Source organism: Filobasidium floriforme (genome assembly GCF_021052385.1).
Source record: "Filobasidium floriforme strain CBS 6241 chromosome Unknown HD553scaffold_3, whole genome shotgun sequence".
NCBI lineage: Eukaryota > Fungi > Basidiomycota > Tremellomycetes > Filobasidiales > Filobasidiaceae > Filobasidium > Filobasidium floriforme.
In genome coordinates, this window is record NW_025763624.1 from 490856 (window position 1) to 514145 (window position 23290).

The 23290-nt window shown below is 51.5% G+C and overlaps 9 protein-coding genes across 9 annotated transcripts; 4 read left to right on the forward strand and 5 right to left on the reverse strand.

Moving 5' to 3' along the window:
• Positions 1–56: 56 nt before the first annotated feature.
• HD553DRAFT_339342 (WD40-repeat-containing domain protein) lies at positions 57–1744 on the forward strand (the record flags this gene model as incomplete). The annotated part of the gene is made up of 6 exons (XM_046182435.1): positions 57–271; positions 363–744; positions 805–1096; positions 1156–1238; positions 1304–1422; positions 1492–1744. The coding sequence occupies 6 exons, from the start codon at positions 57–59 to the stop codon at positions 1742–1744; spliced, it is 1344 nt and encodes a 447-aa protein (XP_046039175.1).
• Positions 1745–2908: 1164 nt separating this feature from the next.
• HD553DRAFT_321996 (uncharacterized protein) lies at positions 2909–3856 on the reverse strand (the record flags this gene model as incomplete). The annotated part of the gene is made up of 3 exons (XM_046181265.1): positions 2909–2987; positions 3205–3248; positions 3341–3856. 3 exons carry the CDS (start codon positions 3854–3856, stop codon positions 2909–2911), a joined length of 639 nt encoding a protein of 212 aa, XP_046039176.1.
• Positions 3857–6165: 2309 nt separating this feature from the next.
• Positions 6166–8557, reverse strand: HD553DRAFT_321998 (uncharacterized protein; the record flags this gene model as incomplete). The annotated part of the gene is made up of 3 exons (XM_046181266.1): positions 6166–6429; positions 6713–7323; positions 7894–8557. 3 exons carry the CDS (start codon positions 8555–8557, stop codon positions 6166–6168), a joined length of 1539 nt encoding a protein of 512 aa, XP_046039177.1.
• A 767-nt stretch (positions 8558–9324) lies between these two features.
• HD553DRAFT_305235 (uncharacterized protein) lies at positions 9325–11740 on the forward strand. Its single transcript, XM_046179125.1, has 12 exons — positions 9325–9713; positions 9775–9850; positions 9905–9967; positions 10029–10097; positions 10153–10247; positions 10318–10635; positions 10694–10785; positions 10855–10951; positions 11007–11031; positions 11096–11133; positions 11191–11447; positions 11516–11740. Exons 1-12 carry the CDS (start codon positions 9585–9587, stop codon positions 11577–11579), a joined length of 1323 nt encoding a protein of 440 aa, XP_046039178.1. The 5' UTR covers positions 9325–9584; the 3' UTR covers positions 11580–11740.
• On the forward strand, positions 11727–13788 carry HD553DRAFT_347926 (uncharacterized protein; the record flags this gene model as incomplete). The annotated part of the gene is made up of 9 exons (XM_046183338.1): positions 11727–12172; positions 12234–12263; positions 12340–12350; positions 12409–12475; positions 12540–12596; positions 12668–12893; positions 12968–13249; positions 13319–13667; positions 13735–13788. The coding sequence occupies exons 1-9, from the start codon at positions 12019–12021 to the stop codon at positions 13786–13788; spliced, it is 1230 nt and encodes a 409-aa protein (XP_046039179.1). The 5' UTR covers positions 11727–12018.
• Positions 13789–14049: 261 nt separating this feature from the next.
• Positions 14050–15570, reverse strand: HD553DRAFT_322000 (WD40-repeat-containing domain protein; the record flags this gene model as incomplete). The annotated part of the gene is made up of 9 exons (XM_046181267.1): positions 14050–14092; positions 14160–14500; positions 14562–14639; positions 14711–14858; positions 14924–15036; positions 15101–15137; positions 15213–15283; positions 15359–15432; positions 15501–15570. The coding sequence occupies 9 exons, from the start codon at positions 15568–15570 to the stop codon at positions 14050–14052; spliced, it is 975 nt and encodes a 324-aa protein (XP_046039180.1).
• A 286-nt stretch (positions 15571–15856) lies between these two features.
• On the forward strand, positions 15857–17285 carry HD553DRAFT_305241 (uncharacterized protein). The gene is made up of 9 exons (XM_046179126.1): positions 15857–16005; positions 16078–16138; positions 16206–16255; positions 16326–16419; positions 16498–16581; positions 16653–16745; positions 16819–16909; positions 16980–17024; positions 17099–17285. Exons 1-9 carry the CDS (start codon positions 15902–15904, stop codon positions 17239–17241), a joined length of 765 nt encoding a protein of 254 aa, XP_046039181.1. The 5' UTR covers positions 15857–15901; the 3' UTR covers positions 17242–17285.
• On the reverse strand, positions 17286–19636 carry HD553DRAFT_305244 (kinase-like domain-containing protein). Its single transcript, XM_046179127.1, has 12 exons — positions 19460–19636; positions 19116–19393; positions 18982–19046; positions 18839–18908; positions 18664–18770; positions 18517–18598; positions 18342–18449; positions 18179–18260; positions 18009–18110; positions 17862–17943; positions 17536–17793; positions 17286–17472 (listed from the first exon to the last, which is right to left on the reverse strand). Exons 1-12 carry the CDS (start codon positions 19576–19578, stop codon positions 17371–17373), a joined length of 1455 nt encoding a protein of 484 aa, XP_046039182.1. The 5' UTR covers positions 19579–19636; the 3' UTR covers positions 17286–17370.
• A 599-nt stretch (positions 19637–20235) lies between these two features.
• On the reverse strand, positions 20236–23235 carry HD553DRAFT_292326 (P-loop containing nucleoside triphosphate hydrolase protein). The gene is made up of 10 exons (XM_046178404.1): positions 23057–23235; positions 22929–22953; positions 22764–22846; positions 22448–22635; positions 22171–22354; positions 21997–22084; positions 21356–21928; positions 21101–21276; positions 20502–21020; positions 20236–20423 (listed from the first exon to the last, which is right to left on the reverse strand). The coding sequence occupies exons 1-10, from the start codon at positions 23165–23167 to the stop codon at positions 20379–20381; spliced, it is 1992 nt and encodes a 663-aa protein (XP_046039183.1). The 5' UTR covers positions 23168–23235; the 3' UTR covers positions 20236–20378.
• Positions 23236–23290: the final 55 nt, after the last annotated feature.

The following is a 23290-nucleotide window of genomic DNA, read 5'->3' on the forward strand; positions in this document are numbered from 1 at the left end:
CAGGGATTAAAAGGCCTCAAGCAGTCCCAGTAGCACGGTATCATAGACCCTCAAACATGCCAGCACCGCCATCGCCGTTTCATGTCTTGCGGCATCATCAGTCCCCCTTGCATCACCTTGCCTTTTCTCATTCGAACGACCTGCTGTACTCGGGCGACGAAGATGGAAATATCGCCATTACCGACTTGAAACTCAAGAGGGTCATCTCTTCATGGAAAGCACACGGAGAAGGAGTTCTTGGCGTCGGTGAATGGGATGGAGGACTTGTTAGGTAAGTCGACACGCAGCCATTTGATATTCGCCTGCGAGCTGATAAAGGGAAACCTTGGACCCGTCTCTGATACCTTGTTCAAAAAGCAAAGTCAAGGCCGTGACAATGTGATACACTTTCACTCGCCCTTGGAGACCGGGTCGACATCAGCATCGGCCTCATCATCCACCTCTCCTCCGGCGGAACCGTCACAACCGGAACCGTCAACAAGCTCCAAGCCCACAGTCACTACCGTCTCTGCCATCCCGACCATCACTCCTCTTCTACCTCCTCCAAGAATGCTAGATTCCCTACCTACCAACTCTCTGAACTTTTGCAAATTTGCGTTGGTGGAGATCCCGGAAGAGCTCGGTTTGACGGGGGAGAAGATGAAGACGATGAGCAGGAAGAGACGTAGACCGGACGGATGTCCCGGATTAGGGAGCGGGAGACAGGGCCTATTGGCCGTTCCGAACTTGATGGACTCGGATTCGGTGAGTTCTGGTGTCAGGGTTCATCATGGTGCGCCCGCTGATCTAGCGCTTTGAAATCAGGTCGACATCTACCACCTCCCAACCCTTACCCGTCTTCATGCAGCCTTCACGCACGACCCGATCCCCACCATCTCTACCCCAGGAACCGAAGGGCAGAACCGCAATGCTTTGATCATGGGCATCCATCTATACTTTCACCAAGATAAATTGCGTACGGTACTGGCCTTCGAGGACGGACGGGTAGAAGTCTGGGAATGTGACCAGTGGGACCTGGAGACCGATATCAGGCTACAGAAGGGAAAGGAGGGGGTGTGGCGATGTCTATGGAGGGAAAAGGGACACAACGAGGCCAGTAAGTCTCGCAACGTACTCGGATCGGATTGGGGTCGGTGTTGACAAGTGGTTGGGAAGTCATGGCAATGAGTGTCTCGCCAAAGTTGGATTTTGCGTTTACGGTTTCTGCGGATCACCAGCTTGTTCGCTACAACCTTGAAGTAAGTCAGCTCGATTCAAGCAGACGGAAAGCTTGGCTGACAACCCCTCATGTCGTTGTGTTCAGAATGATCAAGGCGATGTTACCACACGCATGAAAAAGCATGCAACAAAGCAGATCGGGAATGCTGATGTCAAGGTCGACTCTACCGGAAAGATCGTCGCTGTAGCCGGATGGGACGGGAGGTGTGTCCTGGTCGACCATTGATCGAATTTATCCGTTATGCTGATCTCATTGGAAACGCGCTTGCTTAGTATACGCCTGTTCTCGGTCAAGTCTTTCAAATCGCTAGGAACGCTGGCTTATCATCGAGACATGTGCAATACGCTCGTATTTCCCTTCAACGAGACTGGAGACCGGCGTGAAGGGGAAGAAGACAGCGAAGACGAAGAGTACGGGACGAGTTCGGTTGGGAGAGCGAGGAAGAAAACTGAGGGGTGGTTGGTCAGCGGTGGAAAGGATAGGAGGATCGCGATTTGGCAGCTCAAAGACTTTACTAGGCGATGACGAAAATCGACGTGGGCCAGAATGGAGCGATGGCCAATCCCTAAGCTGTACTGCAGATACGACAATTCCTCGTTATCGAAACCTTGTTTACAACACTGCTTTCGATTTGAGTAGTCTAAATCTACATATATACAGACTCCTTTAGCGAGATCGGTTGAAAGCTAGAGGACGGCTTCGATTGAAGCATCTTCGCATGACCGGGCTGGCAAAAGGGGCTAGTATGAAAGATAACTCTGTGACTAGAGTGTCGAGAACGACTCTAGTTGAGAGAGATCGACTTCCATTGTCTTGAGGAGAAAAGAGCTCGTTCCAGTTTCATCAATTATCAAAGTCTGATCGTAGCCCTCTCTCTCCGTGATCATCTCGGTCACATCGATGAGGCCCTCTAGCGTCTCTGCCGGTCTCAGATCACAACTGATTTGATGCGAGTGTGTTCCTGGGACACGATGGTGGAGGTAGGTCCCTCGTGGAAGATTCTGATCCCACCAGAAGGTCAGAGACACTTCAAGTCTGGGCCGCCCCGAGGGATCGCGGAACACCTTGATGACATTTCCAAACTCGAAGCAAATCCCGAGGAATTTGGAGCCATCTACCTGCCTGTCCAACACAATACCGAGACTCTCTATGAGGCGTCGCGGCCCATCAGGTCTGTCGTCCCTCCATCCCGTCGCGAGTATCTCTTCCTGTTGCTCGACAGTCTTTCGCTGCCAAGCGGCAAGAGAGGCGTTCAGCAATGCCAAGCAGATCCTTGACCCCACTTCATCCCTGTCCTCCGCCAATCTCCTTGCGATCGACTGGTCAGGCGATCCTTCCATGTCGTCGCCTGGCTCAGTTTTTATGGTGCCATCGTCCCTTTCTTCCGGTTTGATGGGAATCATCTGATAGTGGACCATCTTGAGCTAGTTCAGGATCTCTTCTCCTTCTGTGTCTGGTTTTTCCTTTGCAATGTGATTTATGGACGTGCAGTCTAGTCGAAAGATAACGAAGCAAGACTTGCCTTATATGGTTATCACATCACCTGAGTATTTCGTCGGCAGCGATGTCGCAATGATCGGAGATCGAGTTCCTTTTGTGGAGGGGACTGAAGGCGTTTCAGGCCTGGACCTGGCTGGGTCTACAGGATTAACCGTGTTTTATCCCTGACCAAATCCTGTGGAAACCGATTCAAAGCTGCATGACGATACGATCATGAGCTGAAATCATGGTAAAGCTGTGACAGGGGTTTCCTCCCCCGTCCTTTGCGCTACACGGTCTAACGATGGTCTACTTATCATCTGGGTTTTTCCTTGAGCGGCGAGAAACCTCGATGCCCCGCTGCTTCCTTGCCAACCGGCAATGACGGGTGGCGTCAATGGCGCGTGTCGGTTTGGGCCCATCAAAGGACGAGTGTTTCAGGTCTAGATTTCGGCAAAGCGGCAAAAGCCGGTGAAGAGGGCCAGAAATTGGTGAACACACCTCACATTCTCAGAGTAATAAACGCGAAATGGATCTCGATTGACAACGACTAAGAACGGACGAGATAGCGAGCAGCTCGAACCGACGGTACTATCTGGATCACAATAATCGAAACTCAGTGCCTTCCGAGATACTGGTCACCTCCGCGGAGGAACCCCACATGGTCGACGCGGTGTTCCTGTCGATCGGCGCAGTACTGACGATCGAGCCGTTCAGGTCAGCCTCACCAATGCTTCCGCTACACTCCTGTCGAAACCACATATCGTTGACGAAGGTTTGGCTTATTTGATCCTTGTTGCGGGTGATCGGAAGTTCTACCAGATAGCTGTACTGTTCTGTAGTCACAGAATCTTCCTTAGGTTGCCACCAGGCTTGCAGCTGGAGATTTCCGGTGTAGACAGTCCTGCTACCGGGGCTCGATGGAGGACCGGTAAACGTCATGGTCCCACGCCACGAGACGAAATTTTCCGTCTTGGCAAGCGCATTGATCAATCCTAGAACGGGTGTAAGTTCCTTCCACCCCTCTAACCATTGAGTTGTCTTTGTGTCGAAATCGAACTGGCCGTGCTGGTTCTGATACTTTTTTTGGACATGGTGTCGCCACTCTCTCAACAATTGCGCGATTATACCCTGGCAAACTGTTTTGACTGTTGTCATACTCGTGGATGCAGAGGAGGCGTTTGTAAATGGGTTGGCCCGATGTCGAGATAGATAAGGATGGATGTGAATTGGGGCATAGAGGAACCCGGAACAATTAGGCACTCATACACACCGAGATAGCCATATATATATGCTTCCTCGCCTTTCATGAGTTCCCTTGTTCCTAGACAACGACACCTTATCCCTCACAACATCGCACGCGACTGCCAGCTCCTCCTTTCATCCCTCACCACCGAGAAAATGGCCTTGCCCGCCCCCTTTGCCTTCCCCTTATCCGGTGACCAATGATATAAGGCAAGATAAGCATCGTTCACCTGACACTTCTAGCAGATCCGGACGGTGTGCTGCATACCGAAGGTTCTCGGCGGAGTAGCCCTATCGAGGTTCTCAACCGGTTTCGTTCACTACGTCAGCTGATATCAAGGAAGTGGGACATGTCGTCATCAGCTGCTCTGTACACCTTGGCTGCCTTTGGGGCTCGTATGGTGTCATCAATATAGTTCGTGAGAACCAAGATGCCGAGTCGACAGTAAGGCAAAGTGTATCCTTCCTTTCACTAAGTCTCGTGGGCAGTTGCGGTCAATCGTTGTAGGACCCGTTCATCGCGTAGACAGAGGTGCCAATCGAGTGAGCTTCAGCCAATACGGAAGCTCTATGGCTCCCGGTAGACCCAGAGCCCCTTGTATGCAGATCACTAGCAAACGACCTTTTACTTTTTGGGCGTTTACCACAGTATTCCAGAATGTTCTATAACGTTTTTTTCCAGCTTTACTGTATGTGCTCGATGCAAAAGCCAGAACCGTTGTCGCAGTCCACATGTTTTGAAATGCTTCGACAGCTTGATCTCGAAATCTACTATCCGTATATCTACAAGGCTTGAGCAGTAGCAGTGACATCTATCTTTGAAGAACCAGAACAAAAATGAAAGGCTCAGAGAGTTTAGTCTGCGATTTCGACCGAAGGCATGCTAGATGTATTCTGAACGGGTTCGTGACTTTGGGAGAATTCATGAATGACAAACGAAGAATCATGCGACTCTCTCTTCGAAGTCACATCTGTGCTACCGATGGACGCAATGGATAGCGATTCCTTGCCTGCCTGGGTGGGACCGATATATTCCGTACGGCCGAGAGTATGATGGGTATGAAACGTTTGGGTCAACGGTATGTTTTGCTCTCGAATGCGTGCAGAACGTCTGAGAGCGATCGGCTTCTCCCATGCCAGTATGACGACGATCCTCAAGCGATGTGTTTTCGTGAGCTGCTTATTGAGACTCACTCTGTCCAAGTGAGCTCGCGCACCGATGACTCGTTCAAGTTCCGCTTTCTGATCATCGTGTTTGTCACTAAGACCCATTAGATGAACGACCGTACCTTCAGGGAAACATCTTTCGAAATGCTGGCGCAAATCGCTCCCTCCCTTCGCCATCGCTTCTGTCCGCTCCTTAGCACACAAGTTGTACCACCTTTCCAGTAGATCCAGACGGAATTCCATGAATACCTCCTCCCCCACCTTGTCTTGGGCGTCTGAATATTCTTCAGGAGTCATCCCTTGTATGGGTATTGAATGTGCGAAGAGACGGGCTTCGATATGATGGCTTTTGCTGACCTGATATTGTTTTTAAGCGACTCGGGAACAGCATTCATGGGCCGGAGCGGGCTATATACAGGACTTCAGGGCGTTTGTGAACGATTCGTAGCATTTTACTACTCTGTATTTTCCCTTGATGTTAAGGGGTACCCCGTTCGTTCCCTGAAGGAGCGGCGCTGCGCGTGGCCTAGACAGTACTCCCGGACCCTGAAACACTTGTGCGATAGCAGGATAGCTTCCGCTCACGTGATGGCTCGCGCTGCTCGCCAGCCCCTGTGTTCTGTCGTTTTTTGTCGATAGAGAGAAGGACCGATACTAGCTGTCCCATCGATTCCGGTCAAAGATGACCTCGTCTAGCTGAATGTCGTTTGGTCAGGCGATCTTGGCTACTCAGGCGTTACGTCATCTTGCGCGGCTCCTTCCATTGTCCTATCGAGCGCTGCTACAGGCGTGCTGTACTAGGCAGCTGCTTCGATCAAAATCGTGTCATCATCGGCCCATCTTCGAGTGAGTTTGAGGATTATCAATCCAGATTCGTCGATCAGCCCCCTATAACAACAAGTATTCGCTTTCTCCATTCTGTGCACACTCGGCGAGCGGTCAAAACTTGCGCATAAACCAGGAAACAAGGAGAAGCTGGACATCCGATGAGTACCTTCCGGATGGCTCAAATCTATCAGCTAGCCGGTCAGAAAAGGGAGTTCTAACATTACTCTTCATTCTAAGATCAGCAGGTAGCCGACAGTGTGCAAAGAACTAGTAAGACGCCCGAGACGATTCCAAGCTGGAAATGTACCAGTGATACCACTCTTCGCTGTGGTGCGAAAGCGCGAGCGGCGCCGCAGCAGCTTCGGGTCGATGCTCAGAAAAGCCCATCGGTCCCGCCTCCATGAGATGGCTCCTTCGACACTCACGTCGTCAACACGACTACAAAACCGAGGGACCTGATCGCATGGATAATCCAAGGTCTCACCAGGTAGCTATTCAAGTTCGATTGATCATAGCTGGCGGGTGCATTGACATTTAGCCGACCGTGTATACAACTCCTGTCTTCAACAATATTAGCTAGCAGAAGGAGAGGCGACTAATCGTCGATGGTGATGGTTCGGCATCCGAGATGGACACGCTGTGACCAAGGTCAAAGCGGCTGCAACTATCAACCTCCAGTTGCCACGATATTAGATCCCGCTTCGATAAGCCTGAACAGCTGGGCGCTATGACTCTGGTCGAGCTGATCGGTCGATCTGCTATGGCGTGACAGACACTGATGGTCCACTCCCTAGTATAGTTGCCCTCAAGGATTTGGGAAAGCTCTGTCTTTGCTGGAAGTACTATGATACGCTCATATGTCTCTTTGTCCTCGCTTGGATTCTCTTTGCACCCGCCGGGATTGTTCTCGTGCCACACTGGTAGTTTCCATTGTAATGTAAGCAAAAGACGAAGCACGTGACCTTTCCTAGCGTTCGGGCTCGCACGCCTTGTAGACAACTGATCCAGCACGTCCAGCTTTCGTGTACATACGCCAAGTTCTTCGATGTAGGGTAAGGGATCTGGGTAGCGCTTGCGAACAATCTCTTTGATGCCCTGGCTGCAATCTCTCTCCTCCGAGACCTCGAAAGTGCCTTTCTTTCGTATGAAATCATGGAAGCGATCCGTCACGTAAACCAACATGTGAGCAGCTACCGCATCCGCAATAGCTTCTCCAGTCTGACGACGGGTCTCCGCTCTGAAACTATCTCGTCTCGGTATGGGCATATTCGTAACGGAAGTGTTTCGCCTTGACTTGAGAATGGCGTTGCTGATGATCGATACTGTGAGTTCCAGTTTAGATTCAACGAAAGGGCAGAGATAGCCTTGCTTCCATGAATGGCATCCTATATGCCAGCATTCGGTGGTAGGGTTACTAAGGAGAAGGACCTCCTTTCATGATCGCCCAGGCAAATGTCCTAACGGTAGTCACGCGTCAAGTGAACGTTTTGGCCACAGTCGAGGTACATTGGGGACCGAGGCTATTCACATTACTTATCTCCGCTTGAGATGATAGACAGGGAAACTCATACCTCACCGCCTGACTGGTTCGAGTAGAGTGTATTGATATCACATGGACCGATAGCTCGAAAAAGGAGAGCCCTTGTTGCTGGATGGGATCAGGCTCCATCGTATCCGTATTCGCAGCAGTTAAGCTGCATCTACATTTATGTATGAGGTAATTTTTCGATATCTCATGAACGAATGGCCACTGTACCACTCCTGAATCGGAATCTCTCGGGTGGAACAAATCGGACACGATTCTAGACATCTTACGGCTACAACAGTACCATACAAGAGCGGCGTATTGGGGTCAAAGAATCGTCATTATCTCTGGATCCGGGCTGAGGCACCTTGATGACCTGTGAAGGGTCAGATTTGCCCGGAAGGAGCAGTTTCGACAGTGGAGCCGGTACTTCCTGATTGGGCGGTAATATTTGACCCGGGAGCAGAGCGAGTCGTCGGGGCGATACTGATTCCTTTAGGCTTGACGTAGGAAAACGACGTGAAAGAGAATCCAGTTTCTTCGCTACCGTCGTCGTGAGTAGTGTACTCTGCGTCGCTGTACCAGAATTGATAACGGCCTCCATCGATCCATCTAGACGGAAGATACAAAGTTTCCTTGTGACAGATTTCGACCGTCGGACGGTCGCTCTGACCTTGATTGGCCTCGCGTGTGTAGCTGATTTCAATGATAGGCTGGTACGCAATCCTTCCGTCGTTCAGGTTCACAAACCTGTAAGGTACACCATCTCCACCGAAATCGAGGTGGAACTTTGGTCGTGGGATGTTATCGCTTCCCAATCCTGAGATTCTGCTGAAAATTTCGCGCAGTTCTCTGGGTCCGGCAACATCGTTCCACTTCTTGGTCCACCATAACAAGTCTTGGTCCTCAACCACATGACCGCGACGCCTTTCCGAGCCGAGTGCCGCCGACGGATGGGTAACGGTATGCTCCCAGTCAGATCGGATTTCGATCGCCAACTGGTCAGCGCAATGCTTGACGATCCGTTGCTGCCGAGCAAGGATCTTGTTCTCCAGTAAACTCTGGGCGGATGTGCTGTTGTCTGGTTGAGCCATGGTCTTCGTTGTTTGTGGTAAGTTTGTGCAAGTGTATAATTCAGGATGAGCGGATGTGACCTGCCACCGTTCAGAGCTTCAGTATAATCAAGTGGTTCGCCCATTGTGTTTGTTATATAGGGTTTTAGTCCTCATCTTCCTTTCATCTCAGCGACGCCTTCAACAACGAGAGGTCACGAGCCACTACAAAGATCACGGAGAAGCACCTTGTACCGGCCGATGCTGACACAGTCGGCCTGATTCCTTTGTTCCACCAAGGCGGCATCAGGCTGCCATCCGCTGACCACCTGCTGATCCAATCATTGCGCCAATACACAGAAAGACCATATGTGCAAGACTCGTCATGGATGATGAAGTACTAATGTCGTTCCTCTTCGCAATCTACGGGTTGTGTCATTGCACTGTGCATCATCATCTCCCTCAGGTAGTTCCAAAAGCCTCACCCCTGCCAATTGCACCGGATACTGCCAAATTGTATGCAAGCTCTCTTTCCGTTGGGATACATCACGCCTCGAACGTCGCAAATCCACCGCAAGACGATGATGGGGACTGACGAAAGATCGCCCACATCACGCCATTTCCTTTACCCCTTGCCGCTGGGGGCTGAAACCGAAACGTGAGCGTCTTTCCTTTGTCTTACGTAAGGCGGTGGAAGCAATTGTCAGCTGACCAGTCATGGCCGAAACCTATTTGTGTAATTTGTGTACCCTTGTGACCGATCTACCGAAGAGCCCTCGCATCTCATACGGCTGTCCTAGCTGTATCCGCTGACAGGACACAGGGTCTTCCCATCTGTTCCACCGTTTCGAGACTGGGGTGGACAACGACCGCCGTTTGTCGCTGGCGTGCCCTCCCCCTTGATCTCTACTCGATCGCGTTTCAGGTTTTTCGGCGTCGCCCGATCAGTAAACAAACCGCGTTCCCAACAGAGATGCACAATCCTAACTCCCTTTCATCGACCCTCAGCTTCTAGCTACACCACATGCTACCTTTCTAGACTAGCGTAGAACGACACAGTCCTCTCACCATGGATCATCGACCCGAAGCTATTGTCACATCGCTCGAACCCGCAGCTCGACCTCCTTTGAGCAAGACACGTACGACAGACCGGCAATCCAGCTTTTCACCATCGACTTGCAGTCAAGAGGAACAACAGGTAAAGGTCTCTCTCCGGTTCAAAAGCTGGAACCCAGCTTATCATCAGTTCTTTTGATCAGCTTTTCGTTGTGAAGGAGTACTCGCTGGTCGGTCACAACACGGCTCTTGGTCCTCTCGAGCGTCTCGCCAGATTCAGTGAGCGGAGTTGAAGCTTGCTAGCAATCGGTCTCTGACGTCTGAACATTACAGGTCTTGATCGTCATGAATACATCGTGGCCACCTATAGCCAGATTGGTCAATCAGATCAGGCCGGTAAGAAGCTCGAACGTATTATGCTCCGGGCGATCCGAGTTGAGCTTGACGTCAATCATAGAATCGTACGTAATTCACCACCCTCCGGACACCCCAGAATCGCATGTCATTTCTTGGAGGCTGGATGAAGGTGAGAATGTTAGAATGCGGTGTTCAATCAGAGTCTCGTGCTGAAACTGGAACAGGCTGCAGGTTCGTCCAGACTCTGGACTTCGACCGAAAAGTCCCTCCTTTCGCCCTTTTCGAGACTTCGATCGAGGGTGGATATCCCGATGAAGTAGTCAGTCCCACAGAGTCAAGATATTACTCGTAATTTGCTGTGCTGAATGTCTTGTTCCTCATCATCAAAGGTCTACACCGTCGTACCCTTCTCACAAACCGTCAAGACCCGTCAACCGGTCGATACCAGCCACTACTTCCCCCTTACCCAGATCTTCGGTAAATCCAGCACCCCATCTGTACTATCTTACCTCCCTCTTCAGTTCCCTCCCCGTCAGTACGACAGAAGGATACGACACGGACTTGCTGGAAGGATCCGAACGGCAAGAGCGGACATACCCGTCTTTTACACTCTAGGGACGAGCTTAGGAATCCGTGGGAGGAGGTGTGAGATTTGGACGTATTTGATCAAGTTGGAAAAGGGAGAAGTACAAGCTTATCACCATAATGTAAGTCTAATTTCGATAGTCGATCCTATCCTGATGGCTGAAAGAGGTCGGGCGACAGTCCTTAGAGGTACCTGCGAACGCGTCTAGATGTATCTGCACACCGAGTCTCTTCGGGGTAGTTACTCCCGACCGAATTATCTTATGGCAACTGTGAGTCCCATCGTCAACATCTGGTTTCATCTCTTTCGGACGATTGGTGATGTTGACACGGCGGCGCAGGGAAAATATGGCTCATCTGCCATTGCAAAGCCCGATGCATCGGTTCGAGGTGGTTTGCGAGACGAAGGGTCTGGTAGAAATTTATCAGGTCAACCAGGTTAGCGGGATTGTCATGTGCGAAAAGGCTTCTTGGCTGAGTAATTTCGTGATAGAATCTGCTTATATTCGCTTTCCAAGGTGAATGTGAGAAGTGGGGCATCGGAAGTCGAGCGAAGCTAAGATGGCTCAATTCCGTCGATAGATCGATTGGCCCGATACCATTTGGCCGAGAAACAACTTGTAAGCAGGTTGATGCGGAGTACAGTCAGGCGGCTCTAACAATAACCACGACCATAGGAAGAGCAATACGCGATCCAACTGCCGAAGAAACCCAGTGACATCTTCTTCCTCCATACGTACACCTTTCTCGTCCACCCGGAACAGATCGTCATCCTGGACCTCTCGACAGGTCTCGAAGTCCAAGTGATCCGAAATCCCGTGCCAGAAGGAGAATTCAGGGTACTCGCTCGGCCTAGTAAAGGCATCTCGGGCAGGTATCAAGGACAGCCGGGGGCGATTTTGCAAGCGGGAAGAGAAGCCGCTCGGCTGATTTGGTGGGTACAGGACGATCCCGCGCGGAAGGAATGGAAGTTTGGGGCTGACTGATCGCCGTTTCGATCAGCTACAAACTCGAATTCACTGGACATCGATCGTCTGGAGTATCAGTGGCATGCCTCTCGCTGTGAGCGCAAGGTGACCAGATCATATATTCCAGAGTGATAATCAGCGAGCACGTTGTACAGTCATGCAACCACCTTATACCCTAGTGACGGAAGGGACCCTTTGGATCGATTGTCGCGTGTCGGTTAAGCGAACAATAGAGTTCGACGCGGTGAAACCAGAAAAGCGAAATGACGTAATTGATGATGATCGCGTTTCCCCGTCCCGCTCGTGCCGAAGGGTGCTTTTTCTGATCCCAAAGGATGTTTGAGGTTGGAACTGTCTGCCAACGCGAGTCCTACTCCGAGTGAGTTGCAAAGCTGTCTTCCGATCTTCCTTTGTCCTCGATCTCTCTTATCTATATAATACTGGTAGCGAGGAGTCTGGCGAATGATCGCCTCCTTCGAGCTCGTTGGCGGATTTCTAGACTCGTCCGCGTATCGATAGCAGCGCTCAACAGCAACCATGTTCGCACCAGGGATGATGGGACCGGGAATGATGAACCCGATGATGGGAGGGATGATGGGTGGAATGATGCCGGGCATGTCGGGGCCTGGGATGCCGTTTGGTCATTTCAACCCTCGACAGATGCCTGGATGGTTCGGTCGAGATATGCTAGGTGAGCGTCGTCCTAGACAGATCCTGTGAGATAACGCTGAAATCAGGATCGAGGTCCGCAGGACGCGAATTCTCGGGACCAGGAGGAACAGGTGAGTCGTCAATGATCCATGACAGAACCACTATCGTGCGCGTACTCCAGCTGAGAGAAATCTTATGATATGACAGGTCATTCGACAGTGAGTAATCGTGAAGCTCTTCCATACATAAGCTTGGTACTGACTCCACTGTTTCTAGCCGTATCGACCCCCAGATCCAGCAGTTCTACCCCCCATGCCAAGCGGACTCCCGATTATGGCTCGGCGTAAGCACTTCTCATCCTAGCTTTGCAAAGCACAGAAAGTCTACAACTCGATTTCGTCTATCAGCTCCGAAACAAGGTTTTGACGCCTATGGCCGCCAGATCCCACCGCCTCTCCCCGCAGGTCAGCCTTTTCATTTTCATCATTCTAATGAACATGCAGCTGATGTATGTTCCTCGCGATGATACATGCAGGTATCGATGGCTGGGGTAGACCGATCCCAGGACCCGACGGACAGTTTCAGTTCCGACCGCCGGGGATGATGGGCATGCCAGGAGTGCCAGGGATGCAAGGTCCGGGACAACCTCCTGCAGCTCCAGAACCTCCTGCTCCAACACCCGCGCCTGCTGCGGCTGAACAGCCCGAGAGAGAGACGGCGGCGGATATTGGTGTGACTAGCGATTCTGGACGACCTGAAGAGTGAGTGGCGATTGTAGAGATTCTCACGTGGTCGCACCCAAACCGCATTTGCTGATGAAGCCAATTCTACCCAGACCCCCCATGTTCCATCGGTCGCCCGTGACTGACTCTCACAACGACTTCCGAGACTTTACCCCCTTCTCCTTCCCCTCTTATGCTCTCGCCCGAATTCATCGACTGCGAAGACCGCCGGAGCTGAAACATTGTGATGTGCGGTCGGATGAATGGGCGTATTTTATCGAAGCGCTTGAACAGGAGGCGTATCGGTATGCGGACAAGTCGCATCTATCGACTTACGGCACTTATAGCCAGGACGATTTACCGTTATTGACCGAGGATGTACATCAGCTCCTGAGGTATGTGCCAAGCTTACTTGCCTCATTATCGGTCGTCCGCTAATCATAACATACATCGCGCTTTGGTAGAGCCTGGCAAGTCGGCTATTTTGGCCCTCGAGGTGTCCAGATCTACCCAGCGAAGAACGGTAAACGCCTCTTCGCCCCCGGACTCCCTGTCTCCGGTCATCGCGGGTACGGTAACAACCCTGCGCTAACAATCACAGACGATGACGACGACAGCGTCTTTTCCGACGACACCTACGATCCGAGGGAAGAAGCACAGTATTCAGCCCGGGAGCGCAAGTACCGGCGTAGACAAAGGCGGGATAGAAGACGAGAGTTGAGAGAGCGGAAGAAGCGGCAACGACTGGCGACGGACGATTGGGAGGTGCATTTCGCTTGGATGCAGCCGACCGCTTGGAGAGCTGGTATGAAGGTGAGTCTGAGGCGGATGTCCTTAAAGTTACCGTGCCTGACCATACTTGCCTTGACAATGTTGACAGCCGCTCCAATACGGAGAGAAACGACCGGCTATTCCCAGGCCCGACGATTACTAGCGGCTTCCTCGCCTGTAATAGCATAGTAGGAAGATATTGATCATGAAACACGGCTCCTTTTCCATTCCAACGCCCCGGATCGATCCCAATCAAGCACCGTCGCTTCGCCCTGTTTCGATCGTTCTTCATGGTATATACAGTGCGAGCTTAGATGTGCGCATCCCCCTTACAATTATTGATTCGCGCGGCTCGAGATCGTGTCGTTACAATGGCCGTCAGGGCAAAGTCGAAGCGCGAAGATCGTGATCCTATCGGAGTCCTCTAGTTTAGATTGATATCATTCAGTGCACAGCACACGGCCGCTCTATAGAATCAAGATGGCTCGAGTCAGTCGTGTCGATGACTGGTTCGATTCGTCATCATGAACATACCGATGATGACCGCTGTACTGCCGCACAGTCGCTCCACTATGCAGGTCCCACAGTCTCGCCACATGATCCGACGAGGCCGTTACCAGATACGCCGAATCCGCACTAAACGCCGCATCCCAAACCCATCGCTGATGGCCTGACAAGACCCGTTCGAGCTTATAATTGTAGTTTTCCGTCGACCATATCTTGACAGTCGTATCGGCCGAACAGGTCGCCAAGAGTTTCGAATCCGGACTAAGGAGACAACGGGTGAGGTATTTGGGGTGGGCGTTGAACATGGTGACGGGTTGTAAATCGACAAGATCATTGCCTTGTCTGATCTTCCAAACGTAGACGTTCCCCTGCACGTTCATAGCGAGATGATGAGATCCGGTTCGTTTGCGATCAATCGCACGCACCCACCTTGTTGTTTCCTGCCACCAAAGTACCGCCGTCACCCGCTATGCTCACACTCCGAATCGGCACATCTTCCGCTGGGACCTGATTCGCTCGAAACCTCTTTATCAGAACCTAGACGCTCACTTGCATGAAGCGTGACACGCTGGACTTACCAGCTCGTGAGTACAGCTATCTTCTCCTAGATCCCAGATCTTCACGCTCCCGTTCTGGTCACACGATATCAATTCTCCCTGATTCGGATGTACCACGACGTCGTTCACGGCAGAATTGTGCGAGTATTCTCGTTGCGTTCCCGACGTCCTGCAAAGAGCGTCGGTTAAGTGAGAGGTATGTTGATAAGTCTCGAGTTGGGCGTCGAGGCGTACCGCATGTCCCAGATCTTGATGGTGCCATCTTCGCTGCCCGTTGCCAGCCATTTGCCTTCACAGTGGAAAGCCACTGCTGTTACGTTTCCTGTATGGTTTTCCAGAGTAGCGATCTGGTTGACAAGTAAAATTAGCTTCCAGATGTGATCATTCAGATTAGGCGGGGATGCAGCATACCGGATTGTTGCTATTGCGATCCTGAATATCATACAACCTTTCGAAAGACCGATATAAGCAATGGTCAGTTCACGATGATCGGATCCCAGGTACTAGCAGAATTATATCTTACCTAACGGCATTATGACCAGCAGCTGCTAGTATCCGCTTGTCTGGTGAGATCGCTAGACGATTCACTTGTTTCTGTATAACAAGAATGTTGGATGAGTCAGAGGAGCGATGATCTATATCCTAGACATTCGCGAGCTAGAAACATACCCAGTGTGGCTGTTGATTGATCGTCCGTGCGCAGATACCGCTAAGTGCCTCCCAGAATCGTATAGTATGATCGTCTGTATATAAATACGAGAGAAGATCAGAGCCGAAGGTATGGGTAGAAGCATGGCCTTTGACGGCTCACACCCGGCTGTCACCAAGATGACGCTCATCTCCTCTTGCGTGTGCTGTCCGGACTGTCCACCTTGAGACATTTTCGCTCACTTGCAGGTGATAAAAGTATATGCTCTATGGGAATTGCTAGTCTTGTTGCGCCGTCGTTGTCATCTGATTCAAGAAGCCGTTATAGCTCACCTTGCAGTATATCATTGAAGCGACGATATCGTCATTCGACCGAGCGAGACCGGAGCTTGATCCGACCAGGTCAGACTTGATATCGCATAGATCTTCTGAGTTATGCGTTATTGCCAATTCCCTAAGGTAGGATCGTTTGTTGACGATTGGGAAGTCGAGCAACTGGTAACTACATCAACTTTTCGTGTCGCTGCCGTGATCCCCTTGTTGATCCATAATACCACCATCAAGATGACCGCAACAATCCCCAATGGTTCCGATACCCTCTTCGGCGTGTCGTTGCCGAAAGAAACAAGGCTAGGCGCCGGGGGCAAGGAGCTACCAGAGCTGTACAGGTGAGAATTACCGGTACTGATCTTTGCATTACCATCTGCCGCTAATGTTCGCTTTGCCATCTCGTTGATTAGATCGAGTGGTAACGAGATGCAGGATCGTTTGGCGTTCTTACATATGCTCGAACAGCTCAAAGTAAGTGATATTGTCGAGACATTCCTCACGAAAACCATTATGCATACTCATACCCGGCTTGCTATAGATTCAAAAACGATCAGGATGGATCAGAGAGGGAGTGGAAAAGCCCGAGAGGTACGTCGGCCCTAAGCTACCAAGCTTTATTTTCCCGCTGTGCTGATGACCAATGGTATGTTACCTATAGTGTTGCGGATCACATGTACCGGATGGCTATGATCGCCATGATGATCCCCACCAAAGGAACAGATCGGCCGCTGGATATCGGTCGTTGTGTGCAGGTCAGTCGGTTTCTACGATTGGAGAACGCGTAGCAAAGTTTCGCCTTGGTGCTTATGTCTGTATATTTATTCCGGCAGATGGCACTCGTGCACGACCTCGCAGAAGCTCACGTCGGCGACATCACCCCGGTAGAAGGTGTATCCCCGAATCTCAAACACCAGGTCGGCATGTTCCTCGCACAGCACTAAACCTACCCTTGCTGACCTGGCAATCGACACATCTGTGTTTGCAGCTGGAAGAAGAAGCCATGCAATCGTTCATGCACGAGATGTTGGGCGGGGAAGGGAACAGGGAAGCCAGGGAGAGGATCTGGTCGTTATGGGAAGTGCGTGAAATCGGGCATCTACGGTCCTGCTCGGTGTTTCCGGAACGAAGCTGATAGGGGAAGATTTTTGTAGGAATACGAAGCTCGAGAGACCCCAGAGTCTAAATTGGTCAAGGACCTGGATCGGCTGGAGTTGATTTTGCAAGCTATTGAATATGAACGATGTGAGTTGACCCCTGGGAACAAGCCAATTGGGGTCAGCAGTGACGTACTTTGCTGCTTACCCTATTACAGCACAAGATGTTCGAACGCTCGCTCCGTTCTTCCTCGGATCCATGCGTGAGTCCTCAAGCTAACGTCTGAGGGATGCGCTTTGCTGATGTATTGCGCCTCGATGTTACGATATCTCACAGCTCACCTGGAGCATCCCGCCGTACGAGAGTGGGCTCAGGCGCTATTTGAGGAACGACAAGCACTCTGGGAGAGTCGAGGGTTGGGGGAACAGGCGAAGAGCGAGATTGGGCACGTACGAGTAGGGGTACCGGCCGATAAATGAAGTCGCAGATTAGATACGCATACCCGGTTTCGTAATTCCGAACACCCTTTGTATCTATCAAATTGCATGTTCTTTTGGTTTTCACACGTGAACAGTTCTCCTGTATCTGCTAAAATCCATCGAAATCCATCAAGAACCTAACGAAGTGCCGTCCGACTTGACGATCATCTCCCGTAGTCCTGCTGCTTTCACAAGTTTCCACCAGAACCGTTTCCATTCCAATGGGTCTCCCTGCGACCGAACGATACAAGATCAGCGAACGACTGATGTGAAAATCAAGACACTCCGCCTTACCTTGCTCCTGATGAGCTCTACTAGCGTCACCTCGCCTGGCCACCTGGGATCATCCCGGAACTTGACGTCTCCTCTCAAGGGTTGTCTTCTGTTATCCAGCAGCGAAACCTGTACCACCGCGTTCGATTCCCTCACGTGATCCGGACCGAGGAGTTCCAGTAAAACTTGGACGACAGCTTGGATCGTCTGCTCGATAGGGACCACCAGTCGGAATCGGGACAAGGTGTTGTACATGACAGTAGATCCACCCAAGGTGCTCTGGCCAAGGGCGTTTTGTTAGCTTTAGCCTCCTTCCGCATGAGAACGTAAACATCCAAGCAACCCACTGATAGTCCGGTGGCCTGCATGAATTGGGAATCCATTTGGCTGAGCTGACTTGCGTAAGCATCTCCTCCTTGGCCTCGGTATCTGTGATTGGGCTCGTGTTAGTTTCTGGTTCTGGTAGCTGTTGACATAAGTGATAATGGACTGACGGGATCTGAGACCGCTGAGGTTCCGCCACGTCCATCATACCAGCACGACGTAAACCCTTGGTCAATTCGAAAGGAATGTTCTGTCGGCTGATCTGACTTGGTCTGAGGGATTCTCGATATTATTTGCGTCAGCGATAGGTTCAGGTATGATAATTTGAGCGGCAACTCACGACATCAACCATCGATGCGTCTTGATTTGTGGAATTGTTATCCGCTTGGCGGGATCCACGTCGAGACAAGCCAATAACAGCGCTGCGGATGTCAATTGGTAAAGGATCAGCATTGTAGGGGTCATGAGATACCGCGATAGTCTTAGAGCACAAGAACGCTTACCAAGCGCATCTTGCGGGATGTTATTCCAGGGATCGTACTGCAGCAACTCTCCTGTCAAGTACGCCTTGTATTCCGGACTAGCCGTCGATGGCTCGTCCCAAGGAGTGTCTGAAGGCAAAGAAACAGCCGTCTCAACCAAGATCGCCGATATGGTTCTATGAACGAGCAGACTCACTACCAGCCAACAGAGTGAATAGCACTACCCCAGCTCCCCATATATCGATCGGCTCTGCGTGATACCCTCCTGTTGAGTTCAACTGTGTACAAAGCGCGACCCGTCCAGCATTGTCTCATGGTTCAAAGCAGATCTCGGTTGACTCACCTCTGGTGCAACGTAAGGCAAACTTCCACATCGTCCCGTCAACAGCCTCGTCTTGCCCTGATGTTTCCATACCGCACATAGGCCGAAATCCGAAATCTTCAAATCACCTGCTCCACATCAAAGACTGACCATCAGCGATCGAGCAGGACTGTCCACAAGTAATAGTAGAGCGAACCGTTCGCTCCTAGCAGCAGATTCTCCGGTTTCAGATCCCGGTGGCAGATCCCCTTCGAATGTATGTGTTCCTGCAACCCATAAGCAAAGCGAAGCCTTCAATTACATGCCGCCTCCCGGCGAGACAGCGCATGACAAGCTTACGAGACCGGAGATCAGCTGTGTGAAATATAGCTTGGCGAGTTCAGAATCCACTCCAACATCGGGTGCTACAGATCGGTGTAAAAGCTGTCAGCGTCAGAACATCCGCAACTCAATCTTGAGCTTGCCAGACTTACCAATCTTGTCAAACAGGTCACCGTGCGTAGCCAGCTCCATCAACATGTACAGCCCAGGTATATAATCCCGATGTCCATGCTGGACCATCAGCGAGTCCATATACTCCAGGATGTACTTGCTCTTGAGCGATTTGTGGACCGAGACCTCTTTCTGCAGTGCCTTGAGATCGACGGCAGGTTTTCCATTCTGGGACCGCTTAGGATCTGGTAATGAGACCACCTTGCAGGCCGCTACTTGGCCGTACCCGTTCTGCTCATGCTTGTACGCCCGGAACACACTGTCACATACGTTTACAATTAGCTTTCGCTATAAGGGCTTCGACGCTCAGGATATCCCAGCTTACGTCGAGAATCCACCCCGACCTATTCTTTCCTGCACTTGATAGCCTCGGACTTCTGCATATCGCAATGCTTGGGGTGCCGTTTCTTCCATCGGACTGTGACACGAACCTTGAGGATTCATCTCAAGTGCTTCTGACGATCGACGATTAGTGAGTCTGAGGCGCTTGTAATAATGCTCTGATGGCATTTGGAGGAGAACGGCTCGCACAAGTTGTTCTGAACGGCGATGTCGATCTCTGAAGGCGATGTCACGGATTTTGACAAAGTAAACAAACAGACTTCTAGGTCAAAGCAGAGGATGTCCGCTGCTGGCTAGTGGAGCTAGTGGACAGATAGACCTCGGCCTTGAAACCGTCCCATATCCTCTGGCTAGAAGGCTGTGCAGGGTTGGCCAGGCTGCCAGAACCAGAGATCCATCTGATCGCTCAAGTGAAGCGGAGAACAGCGTGTATGAGATCGGTCTAAGCATACCATGATCACCGGTTCGTCTGAGTATAGGAACGTACCTGGATCCGAGCTGGGTCCACATCATACCACAATCGACCTGCCTCGAGCCATCGCTCGTCCTCAAAGATGGCGAAGACGAGTTTCTCAAAAAGATCCCCGAAGAACCTTCCGATGCAGTGATACCCGTTCACACCATTGTTGTAGGCGTAATCCACCTTGTTCCGGACCACTCTAGCGTGTACAGCTAGTTGACGACTGATTGGGTTTCTGCAACCAGGTGCGCATGTAGACATCTCGTAAGCATCTACCAACTAGGCTTTTGCATATTACAATCGGGTTTGCGAGGGGCGCTTTGCTTTGGTCACGATATCGCAGAAAATGATGGTATTCGTACAGCTCCAAGTACATGAAAGAGGGTAACAATCGGGAAAAATACAAGGCAACACCACGACCAACAATCTCGGGGCCAGCAATCTATCGTCGGTCGTTCGTTCCATTCTTCCTCTTTCCACTGTACAACTGTTTGTGAGCAAGAAAAAGAAACGGGGACGTCAGTAACAGATAGGACCGTAAAGAGGCATTGCGACTAGAACGTACCCATTTCGGCTTCATGTCCGGTACATGACGATCACCCTCACCAGCACGTCCAAACAACGCAGCAGGCCTTCGTCCAAGCCTCTCGAGCTCGTCGGCCTTGGCGGATTGCGTCGCCGTAGTGAGACCTCCGGTTCGTCGATCCGTTCGGGGTGCACGTCGCTCGGCGATAGCTCTGCTCCTTCCTGTGTACTTGCTAGTACCAGTAGAAGGCCCAGCGACAGCCTCCTCGTCCACGTCCATCCCGTCCTGATCGTCTCCACCGTTCTGGGCCTTGAAGGCCTCGTAAGCCTCCTTCTCCTTGGCGACGAGCTTCTCGGCCCTCTTCTCCAGGTGCTTGGGATCGAGTCCGATCTGCTTCATTCCAGTAGTGAACTGCTTGAGCGACACGTGCTGAGTCTTTCGAGGCAAGACTGGTCGGTTCTTGAGCGTGTTCTTGCTCTGCGAGAGCTTTTTCAGGAGAGCCTTCTTCTCGGCAATCTGCTTGGCAGCGTCCCTGATCTCTTCCTCGTCCGAGCCGACCTGGAGGATTTGGTGAAGATGCAACAACAATGAGCCAACACGTCTTCAGAAAGAGACCCGGACCTGGCGGGCAGACTCACAATCTCCTCGTCGTCGCTCTGGTAGAATCCCTCGGCCTCGAGCTTCTCCTCTTCCCGCTCCAAAGCCTCGAGCTTCTCCATGATATCCGGATCGATAAAGTCGGCAACGTTCTTTCCGTCCAAGAGCTCGGGCTGTACGTCGTACTTCCAGTCGGGGTCCTCCAACAACCATCCCTCTGCAAAGGCGCACACAGGACGAAAAACCCATCAGTGACCCAGGGTTTCGCATCTCTTTCGCTAAACCTTGGCACTCACTTCGGAGGTCCTGGGTAAAGATTCCCTGGCCCATCATCTCCTGCTCGTCATCCCTCTCCAACCTGATCCTCTCCGGGTCCTCCTTGTCGTACTTCTTCTTGGCCAACGCGGCAGGCGGGATGAACGCCGGTCGCTCGACATCATCTCGCTTGGAGGGCATGGCGACGTGAATCTTGTTGGCGACAGCTTCGAGCCTGTTGCCCCTCAACTTTTGCTCAACTCGATGGGCCAGAAGGGCGTCGCATGCCTTGTCTCGGACGTTGACGACTCCCTCTTCGGTGTAGGCCGAAGTCTGCACACAGGTGACTTCGGGAAGATTGATGATCTCGTCGACGAGGACGCGGGTCTCGGCGGGCAGTTCATCCAACCTCAAAACGTCGATCTTGTTGATGACGAGGATAACGGGCTTGTTGTTGAACAAGGGCTTGATCGAGTGGAAGAGCTTGCACTGAGCCTCAACGGTGTATCCACACTGCTCGGAAACGTCCATAAAGTAGAGGACGGCGGATCGCAAGTGGGCGAGGGCGGTAATGGACTGCATTTCAATCGTGGTGAACTCCTCCAGAGGTCGGTCTGCGTGGTACAGATGTAGATTCGGTCAGCCGGGCTTGCGAACTTCACGATATGCTACGTCGACTCACCCAAAAGACCGGGAGTGTCAATCACCTGCCATCGCAAATATCGGTAGTCCATGTGTCCAACGAACAACGACTTGGTAGTGAAAGCATACTAGGAACACGAACAAGAACCCTCGTCAGCCTCCTCCGGTCCTTCTCGCAGCTCACGATCGCCCGCTACGCAACACCATGACTCACCGGCTGAACATCCACATCAGCCCTGGTGATCTTGTTGATGAAACTACTCTTTCCGACGTTGGGGTATCCGCAGATGATCAACGTCCTCGTGTTCGGGTCAATAGCGGGGAGACGCGAGATGTGTTGTCGGACCTGTTCGAGGTAGGCCAGGGGTTCTTTCTGACGACGCATGATCGTGGCCATTCTAGAGGAAACGAAGCGAAAGATGAGGAAACGATAAGCACCGGCTCTACCCCACGAGCTAGACATCGCCCTGCGTGAAAGCCGAACAACTCACCTTCCGAGAGCAGCCTTCTTGAGCTGTTTGCATCTGTACAGGCTGTCTCCAAACTTCAACAGCCTGACGTAATCCTTTCCGACCTGGTCGATCAAGTGTCGAGCAGTGTTAAGCTGACCGAGGGCGAGCTTGTAATGGTTCTTGTCGTAAAGAACGTTGAGGAGGGAGGAGAGGAAGGGGTGGAGGTTCTGGAGACAGCGTCAAGGGGAAAGATTGGGTTTCAGCAAGGAGTTCAATGTCAAGCGAGACATATGCGATTTGATATGGGCTGTCTGACCCAGAAGAGGGTAAGCCGGAATTGGGGGGCGAGACTCACGTCCAAGATGGGGAACTCGGAGAGAATTCCACCGAGCTTCATGTCGAAAAGATCCTGGGTGAACTTGACCTTTCGCATGTAGACTAGAGAGATTTTGAACAAAAGACAAGGTTATCAGTACGATATTTCGAATTCTCTTTGACACTGAAGGCGACGGGTACTCACAGTTCCTGATACGAGAGATCTTGAACTAAGATCACCAATATATGATATCCGCCAACAGACCGCATTCATCATGGTTCAGCTGACCGATCTTCCACAAAACAAGACTCGTCACAACGGCTCCAACTCACGTTCTTGTGGATGACGGTGGGAGTCTTCCTCTGAACCGAGGACAGGATGATGTCCAGGAAATCGTTCACATTGGGAACGGGCGTGATCGCCTTGAGGCCGTTGACGGACATGGTTTCGAGAAGTTTTCTGGGGTAGCTAAGTTTATTCGGCGAGGTTCTAAGGTGGCCTTCGACGAGAGGAAACAGGGCAAAAGGACGAGAAAGTCGACGATGTCGTTGGGGACGACCATCTTG